Source organism: Bactrocera tryoni, chromosome 4, assembly GCF_016617805.1.
Source record: "Bactrocera tryoni isolate S06 chromosome 4, CSIRO_BtryS06_freeze2, whole genome shotgun sequence".
In the NCBI taxonomy this organism is placed as follows: Eukaryota; Metazoa; Arthropoda; class Insecta; order Diptera; family Tephritidae; genus Bactrocera; species Bactrocera tryoni.
Genome location: NC_052502.1, coordinates 26,291,659 through 26,311,955, shown reverse-complemented (window position 1 = coordinate 26,311,955; position 20,297 = coordinate 26,291,659). Strand labels below are relative to the sequence as shown.

Here is a 20,297-nt window from a genome sequence, read left to right as displayed (position 1 = left end):
TACGGATAAAAGAATAATAATTAATAAGAAAATCATTTTAGCACTAAATCAATTTGTTGGCACAAAATATTTGTGAACACAACACGCACACGCACACACATCACTTTATACAATTAATATTTAAAATCAGCTCTTCAACACATACATTAATTTGTTAGAATAAATTCAATATTTTACAATTTTATACGCACAAACAAAAATTAACCGAAAATGTCACATTTATATTGAATAACTGGCGTACAACGAAACGACACTGAAGGTAGCCACAGTGTGATACATATGCATCACAATGAATTGCTGACACAGAGGCACAGAAATTTTACTTGCTTATTAATATTTTTTATAGCTTTTTTAATTATTTATATAAATTTTTTTTAGTTTGCACAGTTTAGAAATCAAAACATTTAATTAAGAATAAATAAAAAATACGAAGATATATAAGAGCGTAAGAAAATAGGTATTCTTGAATAATAGTGATAGCTGCAGTAAAAGTACAGATCCTTCACATCAAAGTAGCATGACGATATGCAGACATTTGTACATATATTTATATTAATATTATGGCATATTGTCAATAATCATCGGGGACGGTTTGGAGTAGACAAATTTAAGATAATTACCAAAAATTTAAACTGGTTAGTTTTACTACCCAAATTGGGTGCAAACAAAATTAGATTTATATCTATTTAAATGCGATTTAGACTTTGTAAGTTTTTAAATGAAAAAAAAATAAATAAATGTAAATACTTTAAATTATATACATAAAAATATTACATTTTTCAAGTAAAAAAAAATAATTTATTATTTATTAATATCCTTTATATTAGTTTCTTAAAAAATACTAGAAAAATATTCTTTCTTTTAATGTACTCTATTTTTTTGAAATTTTTTAAAAATAAATATATATTATTCCATTAACCGTCCCTGATTTTTGCAAATATTTATTTTCATAGTTTACATAAACTAATATTGTTATTGTAATTTTGCTTTTATATGTATACCTCATATCACCATATCCCACTGTGGTCATGGTAACCACTGCCCACCAAAATGCGTCTGGTATGGATTTGAAGAAGGACATTTCGGCACCAGCTTCCGCAAAATAAACCGCCGAAGAGAATAGAACAACGCCTACGTTACGGCACAGGGTACGTCGTCATACACGAGCATTAATCATATGTGCATACAAATCAATGCATGTGTGAGAATTTGTTTATATATTTTTTTATATATATGTATATTGTTTGCGTTTTGAGGACAAGCGGCAAATGGATGAAGGAAATGTTAAAATAATTAGTGAAATATCATTAAAATAGCAAATAAAATGATAAATATATATTATATGTTTTTATGAATAAGTATAGTTGTAAAAGTATTGGTTTTTGCTCACTTCCGTTTAAATTCTGCTTGGAATTTCGCAAAATATTTGACTAACAAGCTTTTCGCTACAAAAAATGTGTATATATATAATTTTTATATGGCGCACAAAGCATAAGAGCACATTCATATATACACAAAAAATGATATTCTTATCTAAAAGATTTGGTTTATATTTGTTTTTCATGTGTACCCTGTTTTGCTTGGGTAACGACAAAATTTGATTTGTGAAAATTAACTTAAATCATTTCTACCATATTTTCTTAAAAAAAAAAATCTTTATATATAAGAGCATAATTATATTTCTGCATAATAAGATTTTTAATTGCTAGCTACATAAAAACAAAATGAAAAATTTGATTATTTTAAAGTTTTAGCAACAAGTTAAATTGTACGTTGCACTAAAAGTAAATAAATGAAAATTATTAAATTTCATATAAACTATAATTTTACTATCATTTTACTAACTAGTTAAACTACAAAAAAAAAATTAAGTAACTGTAGGAAGGCAAATTGTTTGTGCACTTATTAACAAAGAACTGAGTAAGAGCAATTTCGGGTAGAGCAAAAGTGGGATGGAAAAAATATTTGTATAAAAATCTATGTTTTATGTGTTTTATCATGTGGTTTATCGTAATATAATTTCAGGTTAACTAAATGTGCAAATCATAGAAAAACTGCAACTAAAATGCTATTAAATTTATGTATAAAATTCCATTTCAAAACTAACTGTTTCACTAATAGTAGCCATAGTAAGTATTTCATACAAACAATTTATACTGAACCTTTTATCTGCGAATAATATATGGATTTTTCATTTTCTTTTTCGCTGAAAAATAAACTAAACATTATATATGGGTTATTTTGCTACAAAAAAAAAAAAGATAATATTTCATTGGCAATATTTTGTTTTTATATATGTACATAGCGTGGCTGATTTCTAGGCTGTTGTTTAAAAATAAACCGGAGCAGTTTGAAACTAACTTATTTTTACAGCTACAAAATGTTAGTTATTGTTAGCGCTTACTCGTATGGTTATTTTAAATATGATATATAACTTTTTACTTAATTGTACATGTTTAGTATTTTTAACATATATTTAGCGTCACGAAGAAACACATTAGCTAAACTCTACAGCACAGGCATTAACTCACAAAATATTTATTTATTTAATATTATATGTAAGTATGTATAAATTTTGTATAAACAGTGAAAGTGAAGTTGAAAAGAGAGTTCAATGGTGAGAGAGTAGAGTTTATGTCGTCACAAGAAAGTTAACGTCACGCTAAACATAACATTTGCACGCCTAAGTTTTTTATATAAACATCGCCGTAAATGTGAATCACCCTGTCATGTTGTGCTAAAGTGAATGCAGTCAATTGACATTTGAAAATAAACAAAATGGCAGGTAGCTTTAATTTGTATAAATTAACACGACTGTTTTGAAATTTATTGGTATTATGGATTTGCGAAAGTTCTCTAAATAGCTAGGGCATTATGTAATTTCCGATGCAAAAGTCTTTGTACAAGGCAGGTTATAATATATTTTGCCAAACTAATGTAATATTAAACTCTTTACAAGTAATGAAAATTATGACGGAACCTAGAAAAAGCCGTTAAAAATTCGAATGTTAACAGATTAAAAGTGGTATACGTGTTTTGTGAAGGAGGAATTTTTCACAAAAAAGGCATTGAATGCCGACCGACTACACAATGATGCTACGAAGACTACATCTTCATTGTATACATTGGTCGTACATTAAAAAGAAGAACTGGGAGATAATCATTTTGGAATGTGATTATAGAAGGATAGTAATTCAAGGAGTTTGGTTTTAAATGTCATAAATTTCATTAGGACTTCAATATGGAACACAATCAACAGAACCGTGACGCAAATATGTGTACTTATTATTGCCTTCTAAAAGGTGGAGTAGTGAGGTATATAATGACAATAGAAGGAGTTTATTTAGTTTATATAATTGGCTTACTAAGCTTTAAATGCTGAACTAGCTAATATCGATTCTATCACCGGTGAATAATAGTAAAGTCCGCCTACGGTCAGAAAAGAGTTTAATTTGAATTTGAATCGGTTCTGACTATTCTAATTAAAGTCCTACGAATAATATATGTATGGTATGCGTTTGTATGTTAGGTTACTTGTCAATGTTCATAAGTGGTGGTATAGTGGCGAAAGTGGTTAACGGTAATTAGGAGTTAGTATTTATAAACGCTACGCTAAGCTATTTAATTTTGTTGATTAGTAATATTAACGGGGTGCATATTGGTAAACTTTTGTTTTGATAAAATTAGTTATGTAGTAATCGCAGGAAAGGAATGGTAAATAGCCGAAGAAAACGTGAAATATTGGAATTTTAAGAAATCAATAACAAAAATATGTATTTTAAATTTCAATATTATTGTTTATTATTATTAAATTTTAATTCAAAACATCTTAGATCAAAGATGAAAAATCAGTATTTAAACTTAAAGATTAAATTTTTATTCCCAAAATTGAAATAAAAAATCGAATTTTTAACCCAAAAGTTTTTATAATTAATTTTATTTTAGTTATTTATTTAACTTTTTTCTTTATTCAATATTATTATTTTTATTTAAAAAAAAATTTAAATTCACTAAGTTAGTTTTAATTATAGTTATAATTGGGTAAATTATATTTTTTTATTTTATTAATTTTCTGCTATAAGCTAATTCTATCAAAGTTGAACAAATTAAAAACGGAATTAAGTTTAATTTTAATTCAAATAAATTGAAGTAATTTATATTTACAAAAAATATATTTTTCTTATTTTACCTTTATTTATTTATATTTAATTTCGTTCATTTTTATGAACTTTTCATTATTTTCAGACTTCAAATATCGACTTTTTTTGTTGAATAATCGAATCTAAACCAAAAAAAAAATTATGTTTCTCTTTTTTCTTCTATTAGCCATTCATTTCGTGTGATTTTTGCTATTTTCTTTTATTTACTTATTTGTTTTTGTTTTGAGGCAACTACATACAAACTGATAGCAACTAAACAATTACGACGTTAAATTACAACGATTGAGACGACTATTAATTTAGTACGAATATTTAATGTTCGTATGTATGTATTTACTATATGCAATTGTACAACGTGGACGAAGGCGAGACGTCGCGTATTTTGTAGAAAAAAAATATATACAACGATAAAGATTTGCAACATGAGACAAAACGATGAGACTACAATTAACTACAGTCGGCAAAAAAACAAATGGAATTTTAGCACAATATTCAGATATATGTATATGTATGTAAGTATGACAGACGTGGAGATTATGGTAAAACCTGCAAACGCAACAACACAAACAAAACTTGTTAGGCCACAAAACTTTCAATTACACAAATGAAAGCAAAATATTGGTATTGGTATTGTTGATATTGTTGTTGTTGTAGTTGTTGTGGTTTAAGCACAATAGCAGTCAACGAAATTTGCAATTTTAAGCATTTAAATTGGTGGACGAATCCCCAAAAATTTCCGAGGGCATTGTGAATATGTCAATTGGGCTTGGCAGTGCATACATCACAAGGGTTGGCAGGGGTGGTGGGACGTGAGTGCGTAGAAGTGGAAAGAATTAGTAAAAAAAGGGATTTATACTAGATGCAGTGTTAAGGTGAAGTAGATAAAGTGATAAGTGTGAGCAAGTCAATAAAAAAAGTTGAATTCTGTTTTAGTAAAGGGTATGCAAAAAGTTGAAAAATAATTGAAAATTATACAAGTGATATATAGATTATTAAATAACTTACCATTTATGTAAATTTATATTCTTGTTTATAGAGGACATAAAATATCTTTAATAGTTTATTAGTCTATAAGTCTATTAAGCTTATTGCTAGTATTCTTCATAAATCGCTGCATTAGTGTAATGAAAATATTTGCTATGTAAGATATTTGAAATATACATATCAGTGACAACGTATTGAAGTAGCTTAAGTCTACTATATATTAAGTGTTACAACTTACTTGTATAGTAAAAATATTCCTTATCTTTATTTTACTAAACATATTATAGAACTTTCTATTTGAAGGTTATGTTTCAGATAAAAAACAAATCCTGACGTTCACAAAATTTCTCAGAATGATTGAGTTATCCAACTTTTTCTTAACCAGGCTCGTGTTAATCAATCGTCGGTTCGATATTCTATTATAAATTACTGAGGCTGAAGGTGAAGACCCATGAAAAGAGGATAGACATACACCAATTCATCGAACTCTTCGTCGATTTCAAAGCTGTTTTTGACAGCACAAAAAGGAGCTGAATTTATGGATGCTATGTTTGAATTTGGTATCCCCGCAAAACTAATACGGCTGTATAAGCTGACGCTGAGCAATACCAAAAGCTCCGTCAGGATCGGGAAGGACCTCTCCGAGCCATTCGATACGAGAACATAATTCAGACAGAATAGGCAATTGAGAAGTAAGGTCCCCTCTCGACGAACAAAGATCAAGCTCTATAAGTCACTTATCATTGCCGTCCTGCTACATGGTGTAGAGATGTTTTCATCCTTCTTATTGCTGCTGTGCAGTAGAATATTGAAGAAGATTCGAATGAGTTCATTCACCATCGTGAGCAACAATTGGATTTTATGGAAGATTTTGTGGAAGTATATTGATTTTCGAACTTATAAAATACAACTCGTGCAAGAATGGAAGCCAAACGTGTGTTGCATTCAAGAGCCATGTATAGTTCGCGCAAGTGAGGAAAGTTCTCTGATTGCCATTCACTTGGGTGTGGCCGAAACGATTCTCTTACATATGGCTCAAGCAGCTCACGACTTGCGGTCTTAGACTAAGTATCGTCTCGGACGAGTCGTGAGTAATGTCTTGTTTTTCCTGAATTGGGGAATGTTGATGTGGACGACATATGTATATGCAATGCATCCTGTTTCCTTGGTTTAATTTATTGTAAGAAACTTATGGTGAACTCATTGTCTCGTCTGTGGCGTGGGCTTCGGGTTGTGAAGTCGCTTGTCTACGCATATTAGCCCGAGAATATTGACGAGAATAGTTTATGTGTTATTGCTGACATACGGCTTAAATTGCTGCAAAAAGTGGTCAAAATCGGGCCTCCTATATACTAGATGGAATTTATTCGAGCCAACCACGGAGGTTACTTGCCCGAAATCATTTTTAAAGCATAATGGCAAACGCTCGTTTTTATAGTAAGCAAATTCTTTGATATGCAATTAATTTATACGAGTATGCGTTTTATTTTTTTTTTTTGAAAACCACATGCCTTGAAAAACACCTAATCCTTAACTATAATAGTAGTTTCGGCTTGCATATTTTATAATCATACAAGTATGCTTAGTTCGATGTATGCTCACAAAGCCAGTGTTTGATCTCAGTCAAGATCGAGCCTGAAATATTGAAGCAGTAACGGATAAGGTTACTAATAAGTTAACAATCAATGAGGAATCGATCGGAATAAACCTTCCTTTGAACATGTTAAATTCGTTTTTGGAGATCAAATTCTGTTTTTCATTCTAATACAATTTATAATGTATTTTACTATTTACTGCTACTTTGAAAGAATATATCAAACCACAATTTGGTTTAGTAAATATTTAAATATGACACATTTTTTAAATTATGTAGTTAATTAATTAACTAATTTAGCATAATTGTAACATAAAACTCCTAATAAAACTCAAGTAATTAAGAAGAATTTTATAAATTGACTCAAGAAATAAATTAAATTAAAAAAATGCAGCCAAATCATTATGTTGATGATAATAATAATAATGTTAATTATTAATTAAACGTTATTTTGATGATAGTAACAATAATGTAAATTATTAATTAAACTATTAATAATTTAATTCAAATATTAGATATTTCTAATCGTTTATTAATTATATAAAGCTAAAAAAAAAACAAATTACAACTCCTTTATTTAAGGAGACATTGTCTCACTCAATTGAATAAAGTCATTGACTTCGTTAACTAGTCTAACTCGTATTATCATGAAAAGGATTACAAGTAATACTCATTAGTAATAATAATGACTTTTATAAGGCAGAATGAAAAGTATTTAAAGTTATTATATATGAAGAGTTAAATCATATATTTATCGTGATTCTAAATTAGACTTTAATTTGTAACTGCAGATTTTTTATTCATTAGAACTAAGTAATCCTTTATAAAATGATTCCATAAGTAAAAAATTAATTAAGAATCCTCGAAATCAGATTAATCCGATTAATTACTTGTAGTACAAAAAATATTGAACTTCAACACCCGGAAATTGTAACTAAATTCCCCTGGTAAATGATTTAAAAAAAATATATATATATATTTTGATAAGTTGGTTGGACTGTCCTTAATTACTATGCCAAATATGAGCGCAATCTGTCAACCAGTTTGTTCACGGCAGTTGCTTTAAAATCGAAGCAGGAGAGCTCGTGATCTCTCGCGAGTCCGTTAGAATGGTTTTGTTGGAAGTTTTGGATATGAAACGCGTTCTTGCTCGACCGTAAACTGGTCTCCTTGGACATGCTTAATCATACGAATTCCGATCCCACATTCATGGAGAGCATAATTACTGCCGATGAGACAGAGGTTTATGTGTTTGACATGCAAACTAGTCAACAATCATCGGAAATGAGGGAAAAAACTAGCACAAACCAAAAAAGCACACCAAAGCCGCTTAAAAATCAAGGTGATGCTCTTTGCTTTTTTCGATATTTTTGAATTTGTTTCGGAAGAGCAGACAGTCAATAAAGAGTAAAATTTGGCATTAGTTAAGCGATATTAAAATTAGTTCGAATTTAAAACCAAAAACGCAATGAATACCACCGATCAATAGCCGTATTCACCAGATTTGGCTTCATGAGATTTTTTTTTTCTCCAAACTGAAATTGCCGCTCCGTGGAACCTGTTTTCAGTCGATCGTTAAACAAAATTCGCTGAAGGAGCTGAAGACCATCCCAAAAAGTGTTTATGAAAAGTGTTTGGGATGCTGGAAAAATCGTTGGCATAGCTTTATTACATCTGGCGGAAATTACTATATTTAGCATTTATTAACAATTTCAGGGTACTTTTTGGTCACAAGCACTAGGAACATTTTTATTTTTGACTTCATTTCAATTAATTAACTAATTAAATTACTTCTAATTCAATTTGTGAAACTTATCGACCGTTTATCACTTGCTTAATTAAATAAATTACTTTAAAATATACTCATACCGCGCTTCCACAGTATTTAATCGATTAATAAAGTAATTCTAGAGATAACTTAATGAATTATGTTAAAGTAATTAAGAAAATAAAAACCAATATGGTAAACACACACAGACATATAGGTATGAATATTTGTTAGTAGTTAGAGAGCGCTCAGTACTCAGCACTTATAACGTCAGAGATGGGGTTAGAAAGAGAATTCATAGAGATTAGTACTACAATTACTCGAAAAAAATAAAAAACTACTACAGACATAGTGAGAGGAAAATGAATTTTGAAATGAATTCGATTAACTACGAAATAGAAGTCACTCTTGATGAACTTGAAAAATACTTTTTTCTAAATGGTGAAAAGATTAATGTCAAGGACATTGGTTAGTACAGTTTAAAAAATAAAAGGGCGAATACAATTGGAAGAGTTGAAGTATTTTTTTCAGTATTTCGAGATAAATCAATTAAGAAGTTATATATTTGAATGCATGCAACTACGCCCACCCATATTATTAGTATTATATAAGTACAACACACAGAGTTACGAAGAGAGAAATATTTTTTAGTGATAATTTAGAAAGATTTGCCATGGTGGGGGGGACACTTATACACAAAAATATGTGTGAGAATAATACTTATTTATAAAAGTTTCGGTTAGTGGGCTCAAGTACGGTTAGTTAAGTGCGCCTGCTTGCTCGGCATAAACACAATACAGGCTGCGGCGAATTTGTGGGCAACACAATCTCAATTATAAATTTCACCTTAAAATTGCAAACGGACTGCTGGGCGAGACAAATGCGTTTTACTCTGTCAAAGTATATCAGGAGCAATAGACTAAAATTCGAGTAAATTTCTATATATTTACTTCTCAGGAATCGAAATGCTTGTATATAGCACACTTTTAGGGGTTTCAGACGGTGTGGTTTGGTTTCGTGCTAAATATACTTAAATGTGAATGTTTTATACGGGTTTATACATATGTACGTGGAGGCCTCAATGGTTGGGTAAAAAACATCTCAGTACGCGTTCATACGGGATTAAACTGGTGAACGGTTCATTTCATCTTATATATTGTATACATTTAGTCACTAAATATAATTTTGGTTTGTAGAATTGCTGTTGTGAGTAGCTTTTGCTTATATGTAAATGAATGAGTACCTACGACACACTACGACATACAGACGTCAGTATGTTTTATAGTTGTTATTAATGACATTTTACCGCTACTATGAGTTAATGGTAATTATGCGCCTAAAACTACGCTTGCTTAAATATAAATGCATATATGTAAATACCTAACGCCTACACCTACACCTATTCACACACTCATATATGTATATATATACGTATGTATGCTATACATCGATTTACAAAAATATATATTTTATATTGTTGTTATATTTAATTTCTTTTTTTTTGTAAATACTTTAGTAAAAAAAGTTACACACAGCACCTACACAATAATCCTGTGTAAATTACAAGTATCACAATTACTAGTAATCATTGTTTCATTACCTCTCGACGCCCAAAAAAGGCAAAAAAAAAATTACAAAAACGTATACTGCGTGAGCGGGCAAAGATTTGGGAAGCACTTTTGAAAGCACTTTTTGGAGTACTTTGGAAAGTACTTTCCCAAGCACTACTTGTTTTACTTTTTTTTCTATTTTTTTATTAACATTTGTTGTTATTTTTTGCTAACATTTTACACTCAAAGGTACAGTACAAATAAATTATCGATTTGCGTTTGCTTTGCCATCTTTACTATGTTAAGTTTACTATATTTTTGATATTTATAGAAAAAGCGGTATTTTTTTTTTTTGAAATATGGAAATTAAAGTGTTTTTGGTATGCTTTTCAAATGTTCTTTTATACGAAAAAAATTTTTTTGCAAGCTTAGAGTGGACTTTGGCGGAGGGAGGGAAACGTAAAAAGTGGGTTTTGAAATAAATTTTTGGGGGAAAAGTGCATGTGTAGGGTATTTGTGGTTGCTGTTTTAAATATTATATACTTTTAGTTCTTAGTTTCGTGAAGATCAGTAAAAGGCTCAAGTGTAGACAGGTATTTGTTATTCGAAGTACATATTTTACTTGGCTTTTATAGCTTTTGAGTTTTAATAAAAGAAAATAAACTAAAATAGAAAATCTATTTTAATAAAAATTTTATTCACCAAAAAGTTATTTTTATAACGAAATGTTAAACATTAAAATTTTTGGGAAAGGAATCGTGCTAGCGAATAGATTTAGAAGCATTTTTCAGCCTTTTTTCATTTTTATAAAACATCAATTTAATTAAGTCAATCAGCTAATTGACCAAATTTAAAACTTTTGCACAGCTGCTTAATTGGATTTGCTTTTTAGTTCTAAATTATTCTTTCAAGATATACTATAGCAAATGGCGCTAATTAGCTAAATTAAGCCAATTAACTCAATTAAAAGTTTTTGGCTTCTGTTTTCAGTTTTCTACAAATTATGTGGACAACTTTTTAATTGACTCAATTAAGGCGTGTTAATTATCTAAATTAAATTTCAGTGGTTCAAATAATATTTCGCTTGCTTCATAATTTTTAATTTTCTTTTAATATATAATATTATTATTATATTATTATTATTGCAGAAAATTCGTTAATTGACTCAATTAAGGGAGTCAGACGTATGTAACTGATAATTAACCCAATTAAGATTTAGTGTATCAAATAATATTCCGTTTGCTGTTGCTTTAAAATTTTCTTTTAAAGGAATATTTTTGGACAAATTAAGACTACATAAAGTCGCTAATTTACTAAATTGGTTTGATTTTTAAGATTTCTACCAACATTCCTTTAATTGAGTCAATTAACAAATTTATTATTGTTGTAATTGACTCAATTAAGGAAGTCAGAATTAGCAAAGTAACTAAAATAAATATTTGATTATAAATCCCGTTCACAACTACTATTTTTTTTTAAATTAATTTTGTCATAAATTAAAAAGAATTAAATTTTAATGAAGCGGACAATTTTAGGTTGAAAATTTTAAACATAGTTTTCGCCAAAAATTTGTAAGAATAAAGATCTTTAGCACTCAAAAAATAGAGTGATCTCAATGTTCTTGTCATGAGACGAGCTACAAGTTTGAATTATTTTCTTTTCATAAAAATACGAGAAGAAAAATCTTACGATACTTTTATTTCAATGTTTATATTTGTGAGTTGATTTTTTGAAATTTTACATTATGTTCTAGATTAATGAAGGACTAAAATTGTTTTTAAAGCTTTTTGAGTATTAATAAAAATAAATTCAATTTCTCAGTTGCTTAAAAGACTTTTCCTGTTTTCATCCAACAAACGTGAAATTATCGAAAACTATTCTGTGAAAATTTTTCAAATTTTTATATTGAAGTTAAGATAAAAAAAAAATCAAAATTAAAGAAATTGCAGTATTCAGTTCTAAAATAAATAAATTGTTGGAAAAATTTCGAAAGCTCTTATTTTCCAAACATATATAATTTCGTTGAAAGTATTTAAGACCTAGTTTTGATAGTTTGGTGGGTTGTACTGACTTCAGTAACATTATAGTCTTTAATATCTAGTTTTGAGCTTTTTTCTGATTTCAGAAATATTGTAATTATGAGAAATTTTCAAGCAATTCAAATGGCTTGAAATTTTCAAAATTATTTTATTTTTTTAGATTCTTATAGCATTTTTGGACATAAAATGGCACATATAAAAGAAAGAAGTGTCTTTGCTTAGTTGGGCCTTAGAGAGTGTGTGATTTGTTTTGGGGCCCCTGTGTTAGCTGAGTGTGTGTTCTTGTATTCTGAGACTTTTTTAGAGGGTTTATATGTGTGAGTGCGTGTGCTTGGGTATAGATCGTTAGAATGGTTGTGCTCGTGGGGTAATAGTAATAGTAGTAGTAATAGTAGTGGCGGTGGTGATAGCGGTAGTAGTAGTAAGAGTGGTGGTGGTGGTGGTGAGTAAGGTTTCGTATAGTTTTTTTTTAGGGTTTTTGTTTAGGTGTATGGGTTGTAACTGGTTTAGTTTTCTTTTTTTCTTTTGGATATTTGTGTGTTTCTATGTATTTGGTGTGTGTTTTTGTTTGTGGTTTGGTTTGGTTTTGTTTTGTTTTGCTTTTTTCGTCTGGAACTTACCTATAAATAAGAAAAATATAAGTAAACCTAATTCCCGCATTGAGGCTTTCAGAGTTCGTCCTAAAATTTGTAAACCCTTCGAATGCCTAGATAACTTAAATATTCGAAATACTCGAACTAATCGTATCACTCGTAATATTGCCAAGGACATAGCCTGATTCGATGACTTGTCCTAAAAAATTATAATCGGTATGGCATGTTTTCAATCAACAAATTATTATATATGTAAATAGTTTATATATATATAAATATATGTAAAGTATATGTATATAAGTATGTATATATAGTATATGTAAATAGTTATGTAATCCAACAATTAATAACAAACATAAATATATATTTAGTAAATAGTAACAAATAGCGGTGGGTATTGTATTGATTAGTAATTGAAATTGAAATAATGTTAGTAAATAAAACCAAGTCATATAAATATATATATGTATATTGATTTAACATAGTATATATATTTATATATATTAGAGAGAGAGAGTGAGAGATAGAGTTGGACAGTAATATATATATATATACTAAGTGAGTATTTATGTTTACATACAGGTATATTTATGTACTTGTATATATGTGTTAAAGGATTTCAAATTTTGTTTTTCGAATATGTTTTTGCGGCACGAATCGTTAACGAATTTGAAACGTAAAATAAAAATATTATAATTATATGCAAATTTGTGTTAAATTCGTGGCTTCAGTGAAAAATTTTTATTATATAATTTAAAAACGAAAATTACGAAACTCTCCACTACAAAATAAATTAAAAAACATTTTATTGCATTTAAATTTTAACTACTAACTTATAATACTCAAATCTTTCACTTAAAAAGTGTTTTGCGTTGTTTTTAGTTTAAATGTTTTGCCTCTAATTGCTATGTAGTTCGCTATTTTTTTTGTAATACTGTTGTTGTAATTGTAAAGCAATATAATTTGCAAATAGTAATGGTAATTATATAAACTGAAAGTAATGCAATTGTGCTTAAGTTTCTCACACAAGAAAACATACCTGTGGACTGACTGGCGCTTTTGGAAGATTTAACGTATCCTCCTCTTCGGCGACGACGGTCGCCAATGTTATAAAATACGGAATGATGGCGATTATGTCGATAACATTCATGACATCCCTGCAGAAATGTAACTTATTCGGACATGCGAGGAACCTTTAAAAATGTAGAGAATGAGAGAGAAAGCAAAAAATAGAGATGTGTTGAGCATGTGAGAGAGAATTTGTTTGAACGCACGTGAGAGATTCAATGAAATGTGTGGCTTTTAGGAGATTTTTTTGAAAGAAAAAATTTGAGGGTTTGAGAAATATATATTATGCGAGGTGTCGCAGAAATGTTTTTGAAAAATTGGTTTTAGAGCAAATGAGGTATTTTTAAATTAAATCAGTACTATTGAATTTTGCTGATTTGAATATTTTTTTGTAATAAAACTTAAGACCAGATATCTTAGTATAATATGACTAATAATATTATTCACCTACTTTATATATAATTATAATTATTTATTTTATTTTTTTTTATAATAATAATTGTTGAAGGAAAAACAAAAACGTTAGCTAAAAATACAGCAAAATAAAAAAATATTAAAATAAAAATAGTTGTTTGTCTTTTAAATTATTAAATAACTCAAAATATTATTTCTTTTTACTTTTTGTAAATATTTGAAGATAATTGCAGTAAGAACTTTAAAGCAAAAACTGTGCATACTGCAAATAAAAACGATTTTTTGAAATAGTTTTTAATTTAAAACATAATATTGTTACGAAATACAATCAATAGTATAAGTAAGTGGTTTCTGCCTCTGCTTAAAATATAATATTTTTGTAAATAATTAATAAATAATTGCAGTAATAACTTTAAAACTCAAACTTTACATACTGCAATTAGAAAATATATTTTGTTTAAGCAGTTATTAAGTAAAAAAATAGTGACGTTACGAAGTATTACCGATATATTAGTTAGTGGTTGTTGTCCTTGCTTATTTATTGACTTTATAATGAGGTTCTGGTTCATATTTTTTAATTCGACCTTAATTACAGATACTTCATGGTAAAATAAAAATATTTAAAGGCAGGGTTTTAAAACTACAGCGTTTCCTAAAAACAGTTGAGAAAAAAATTATTTTTATGCAAAAAAAAGCTATAAATTATATTTTTTCTATCAACCCAATTGTTATTTGGTTTCGAACGCTATGTTTTTAAACAGTTTTTAAGTCTAAAACGTGGTGTTGTTATGAAATGGAATCGATATACTAGTTAGTGGTTGCTGTCTATGCTTTTTATTGACTTCATAGCGAAGTTCAGCGCCACACTTTTTGTGTTGACTATAATAATAACTACTTCATGATAAAATACTTATATTTTAACTACAATTTTTAATGCTATTTTTCCCAGAACAATTCTAAAAAAAATAAACTATTTTTTAATAGAAATAATATTTTGTTATTTTTTTATTGACTCAATCGTTATTTAGTTTCGGACTTTTCTTAAATACACAAACTTTTGAAAAACAGGCAAACTTACCTGACTGTGAGTTCAAATGTAAACCAAATAATACATAACGTTTCTATAAGGAAGAAAGGATCTGTGATGTCAGGCACCTCGTCTTCCTCGATTTTTGTGCCATTTGTTGTTGTATTGAACACCTGTTAATTTGAGATATAGAAAAGTTATGTTAAAAACTAAGTTTTAGAGTCAAAAGTAGGTATAAATAAACACATTATTAGCGTAAATTTACAGAGTTTTATAATGAATGAGATAAATAAATTAGGATGTGATAATTTATGAATATTCAAAAGTATGTGTAGGAAAACTTCGAAGAAGGTAAAATAATCTTTACAGAAATAATTATTTTTCAAGCAATGGTAGGGGTATCGACTAAAAAATCAATGTTTTCCTATAAGATTGTTTGGGGAGTATTTATAATTTGTAAGTATTTTAATAAGGGATTATATTGGAGATTTTTGAAAGTTCCTTTTACTCGTAATTAATATACATTTTAACATTATGAGTAAAAGCTTGGTTGTACTAAATGATGATAAGAGCTTTATACACAAATATTTTACATTTTACAACTTAATGTCAAAAGGTTAAGTGCACTGTGGGCAATCTTTTTTATTATTCGTAAGTATACACCTAAATATTTAATAATTATACAATTTTCGAAATCAAATTAAAATGAGTATTCATATTTTATTATTCGGTAACAGTTACTAAGCTTCTTTAGCTATAAACATTAAGTAGAAGGTAAACTGGTTTGAGAGCATATAATTGGCGTAGATAGCTAAAAGAATGTATAAAAAAAGTAATTTCGTGTCGCTGAATATATAGAAATTGATAGCTTTGCACTCAGTGAGCGGTAAAAAAGCTATGAAGCGATATTTGAAAATTTGATAGTAGCTTTAGGAGAAGTAACCGTACAAATTTAAGCACTCAATATAATATTATTAAATGGTTATTCTCAGAAATCAATCAATCAAACTTAAACTGTTAGTAGCTTAAAGCTTTAGTTTTGTTTTTTGTAAAAAGCTTTCATGAAGCTTTGAATTTGAATTGGCAGAAGTATCGAAATTGAGAGACTTTTCAGCACATAAAACTAGAAAAAAATAGGCATCTATAATGAGGAACCTAAATAAAGCTTTCAAATTGGGAGATTTTAAGTAATGAAAACTAGCTTTCACTTGACATTTTTATCACTAAAAAAAGCTCAAATATAAGAGTTTGCTGCAAGCTGAACTTTTCACATACGAATCATCATGAAACTTTCAAGTTGGAAGATAGCAAATCATGTAAATGATCTTAAAGCTTTCACCGTCAATGTTTTTTATTACTGAAATAAGCTTACACTTGAGAATTACTTGCAAGCTGTGCTTTTGAAATAATAATCATGATTTTTGAAAGCAGATTCTAATTGTGATTCGTAAGTTACTAACTTTTATAAAGTTCAAACCAGTATACACTCTAAATTTTTGCGCTGGCATTACATTACAGGCAGCATAATTATATGTAGACCACATTTATATATTATCAAAAGGCTTTTGGTTGGAGCACACTGAGTTACAACACCGAACAACTAGTTAGTATAATGAATAAAAATTTAGTATTTGTCAAAAAAATGATCCAACCCGTTCCTGGAGCTTTTCGTTTCGACAAAATTTGACATCAAGTTGCAAAAATGCGCACAAAAGGCAAAGAAAATATAAACAAAGGAGATGTAATAAAATGTTTGTGTTAATGTTACAAAAAGAGAAATGAAAATAAAGAAAGAAAACAGATAAAAATATGAAAGCACTGAGCTTTTTCACATTTAATAGAATAAAATAAAACTTTAGTTTTATATAAGGAAAGTTTTTATAAAGCTTTAATAGAATAAAGCTTTAGTTTTATAATGAAAGCTTATGTATAAATAGAGCTTAATTTTTGTAATTTTAGTTTTATAGTGAGAGCTTGTAACATTTAAAAACCTTTTTTTATAATTTTTTAACTAAAATAATTTCTTTTTAGTATTTAAGCTTTCCGAAAATTCTTAGCAAATGCAAAAAAAAAATATTGAAATTTAGTTACTTATCTTTCACTTTAATTTATACTTTATCATGTTTTTTATAAAAGCTTTCACCTTTTTATAACAAGAGGCTTTCAAAAGCTTTGTATAAAAACTTTGGTTTTACGATTTTAGTTTTTTAGTGAAAGCTTTTATGTAAGAAAAGCTTGTTTTTATGGTTTTAAATTGTAATAAAGCATACTGAATATATAAGCTTCTCAAAAATACTTCGAAAATTCAAAAATTAAATAATTATTGTATTGAAATTTAAACAGTTGTTTTAAAGCTTTCACTTGTATCCATACGTTTTCACCGTGTTTATAAAATCCTTAATTTTTTATTGTATGACAAAGCTTTAAAAAGCTTCCTTTGTGAAAAAGCTTAGCTTTATCAAGTTTATTCTACATACTGGTTAAATTAATTGTTGAACTCACCTTGTAATGCTTAAATTCGGGTAATGTTTCTAGACAAAATATAACAATTGATAGCAATATAACAAATACACTAATTATGGCTACAACTCTGGCGGCTTGCGAACTCTCCGGGTACTCGAAAAGTAACCAGACTTTTCTTTGATTCTCATTCTCCGGCAATGGTCTTTCTTCTTCTTTAATAAAGCCTTCATCCTCTCTGTGGGGGGTGTGCGAAATGGTTTGTTGTTGTAGAAGTGGAGTTTTGAAAGATATTTGGAAAATCACAGTGTGAGTTATTTAGTATTTTTTCATAAGAATTATATAAACGTATAATGTTAACTTTTTCAAGAAACAACAAACAATTTACAATAAATTTACACAATGTTTTTTTTTTTTTTGTAACAAACAATACAATTAATTCAATTCAATGAATAACCGCGACCACTTCAACCACTGAAGCATCGAATAGATTACTCAAAAGTTCAACAAAAATAGTTACGTATATGAGCAACAATTCTACTTTAATAAAACTAAACGAAGAATTCAAAAAAGATTTATCTTCGTTCAAATGCACGAGTGTATGTAAATATTTGTATATATTAGAAATATATATATACTATATTCAATATATAAATGAAAATAAAACATTCATAAAGTTGAATAAGAAACAGAAACACACAATAATAAAACCACGGCTATGTTGCCAATTTTCATAGCGCTTAACGGTGTACGCAGCAGCAGCAGCGGTGAGAAGTAGCATCATTGGCTATGACGGTTTATGTCTCGGGTGAATTCAATAGTTTAGAGCGTGTCTTTGAGCACCTATATACAAGTCACGGTGCCAGCAACGTTGTATTTATGGCGGTCATACTGCTGGAGTAGTCGTTGTGGGCGTTAGCTTTATGCTCGTTATGTAAGCCTGTTGTACTAGAAAGTGTTGGCGGCTACATACTACTAGATACATATAAATGCTGTGTGTGTGTGTGGCGTGGTGTGGTCGTGGATGTGTATGAGTTACGTTTTGTTGTTAGCTTTTTGGTGATCGTCGCACTTGGTTTGGTGAAATTCGCATTTATTTTCAAATGGAATTTTGTTTTTGTTTACATTTAGCTTGCAGCATTGGCGCATGCGTGTGCGTGCCACGGTACCGGCCACATACTCCCCCCATGCCGTATGGACAAAATTTTAAGCTGGTGGTCAAGTGATTAACAGTGTCTTGATTTTGGTAATATTTTCTTTACTTATTTTTTGTTGGCTTTTGCGTTTTCAATTTTGTTCAGCAGCATTCACAGAAATCCACTTTGCCGATTGTGTTTAGCTCAGTTAATACTCGTATGCAATTTATTTTTAGTTCAACAACAATTTTTAGAAACAATAAAACATCAATTTGAACCAATCAATTTTGTGTTTTGTTTTGTTTAAATAATTAATTTAATACAACAGCAATTTTAAGGAACAACAACAGCAATAACACTAAAAACAATATTTAGTATATATGTACATTTATGATAGATGTATCGAGTGTTCTGTGGTGAGTTTGAATATTGAATGAATTTCGAAAATAAAAAAATGCCCAGTTGGAAATCACAAAATGGAGATTTTTACATAGTCGGGGTTATGTTGGAGTTAATCGAACTATGTCTAACTTTTTGCAACTTTATTCGTTTCTGAAGTCTCCAAAATCAAAAATTTAGAAACTACCTACATTGAAATTTTAACCTAGAACATTGAAAAAACGATTATTGTTTCGGATTCTAATGTATTCATTACCATTATACTAGTCTTTTATGTATGAGAATATTATATCTGATCAAATTTGACCCGGACTGCCAAAAAGAAGAACATATAACGTATAACTATAGACTATAACTAGAAAATTGAAACTAGCGAATCTGATGCACCAAATATTTTTTTAAGGCTTCAGAAAATTTGTTTCGAAATTGTGCTTTTTTCAAACCTTATTTTCTGAAAACATGCACTGTTACAGAATACAGGACTTGTCATATAAATCGTTTATTCACGATGGTCAACGACTGTAACATCGATTGTAGATGAAGAGCTCGAGTTGTCACGAGAAACGAGTCTGACCCTTGCGCAGCTTCGTTCGGGAGCAGGTCAAACTCCTACTTAACCAGAATAGACCCTTACATATCAAACATATGTCCGTCATGAAATGAATCCCTGCATCACACCAGCCACCTCTTTGCATGTCTAATCCCAACCATCCTAACGGGAATTAGGAATTGTGGTAAAAAATTATTGTCATAACTTAAGAGATATAACCAAGCATCTCAGCATTTCTCATAAATCCACCAAAAAAGTTTTAGATCCGTATATACCCGTTGAAAATTCTACAACCCACCCCTATTTTCGTAAAATACAAAAAGTTGTCTATGACAGTCAAAAATTTTAATTATTTATGTAAGGACATGGTTACAGAGATAGTGCAGAGAATTCATTTGACGTTGATCAGACTTTATTTTAGTAAAATACATGGTCGTGCTTTCAATCAATATGTTTTTACAGACCAGTGTGCTTTAACTTTTTTTCAGAACTTATCAAATTGTACCTCACTATATTTCAAAATCATTTCTGTAAAACAACTAACTTTATGTGGAA

The 20,297-nt window shown here is 28.9% G+C and overlaps 1 protein-coding gene across 7 annotated transcripts in view; it reads right to left on the bottom strand.

Annotated features, from left to right (window-relative positions):
• Nucleotides 1-20,297, bottom strand: part of LOC120776057 (potassium voltage-gated channel protein Shaker) — a 444,773-nt gene that overhangs the window by 36,222 nt on the left and 388,254 nt on the right. For 6 of the 7 annotated variants that reach the window (XM_040106518.1, XM_040106519.1, XM_040106520.1 and 3 more), the window contains 4 exons: nucleotides 17,700-17,895; nucleotides 15,249-15,370; nucleotides 13,728-13,881; nucleotides 12,716-12,887 (listed from right to left, as the gene is read on the bottom strand). In XM_040106518.1, coding sequence (XP_039962452.1) covers nucleotides 12,716-12,887; nucleotides 13,728-13,881; nucleotides 15,249-15,370; nucleotides 17,700-17,895 — 644 coding nt within the window. Of the gene's footprint in view, nucleotides 1-1,001; nucleotides 1,132-12,715; nucleotides 12,888-13,727; nucleotides 13,882-15,248; nucleotides 15,371-17,699; nucleotides 17,896-20,297 lie in introns of all 7 variants that reach the window. The other variant, XM_040106517.1, reaches the window with a different exon arrangement.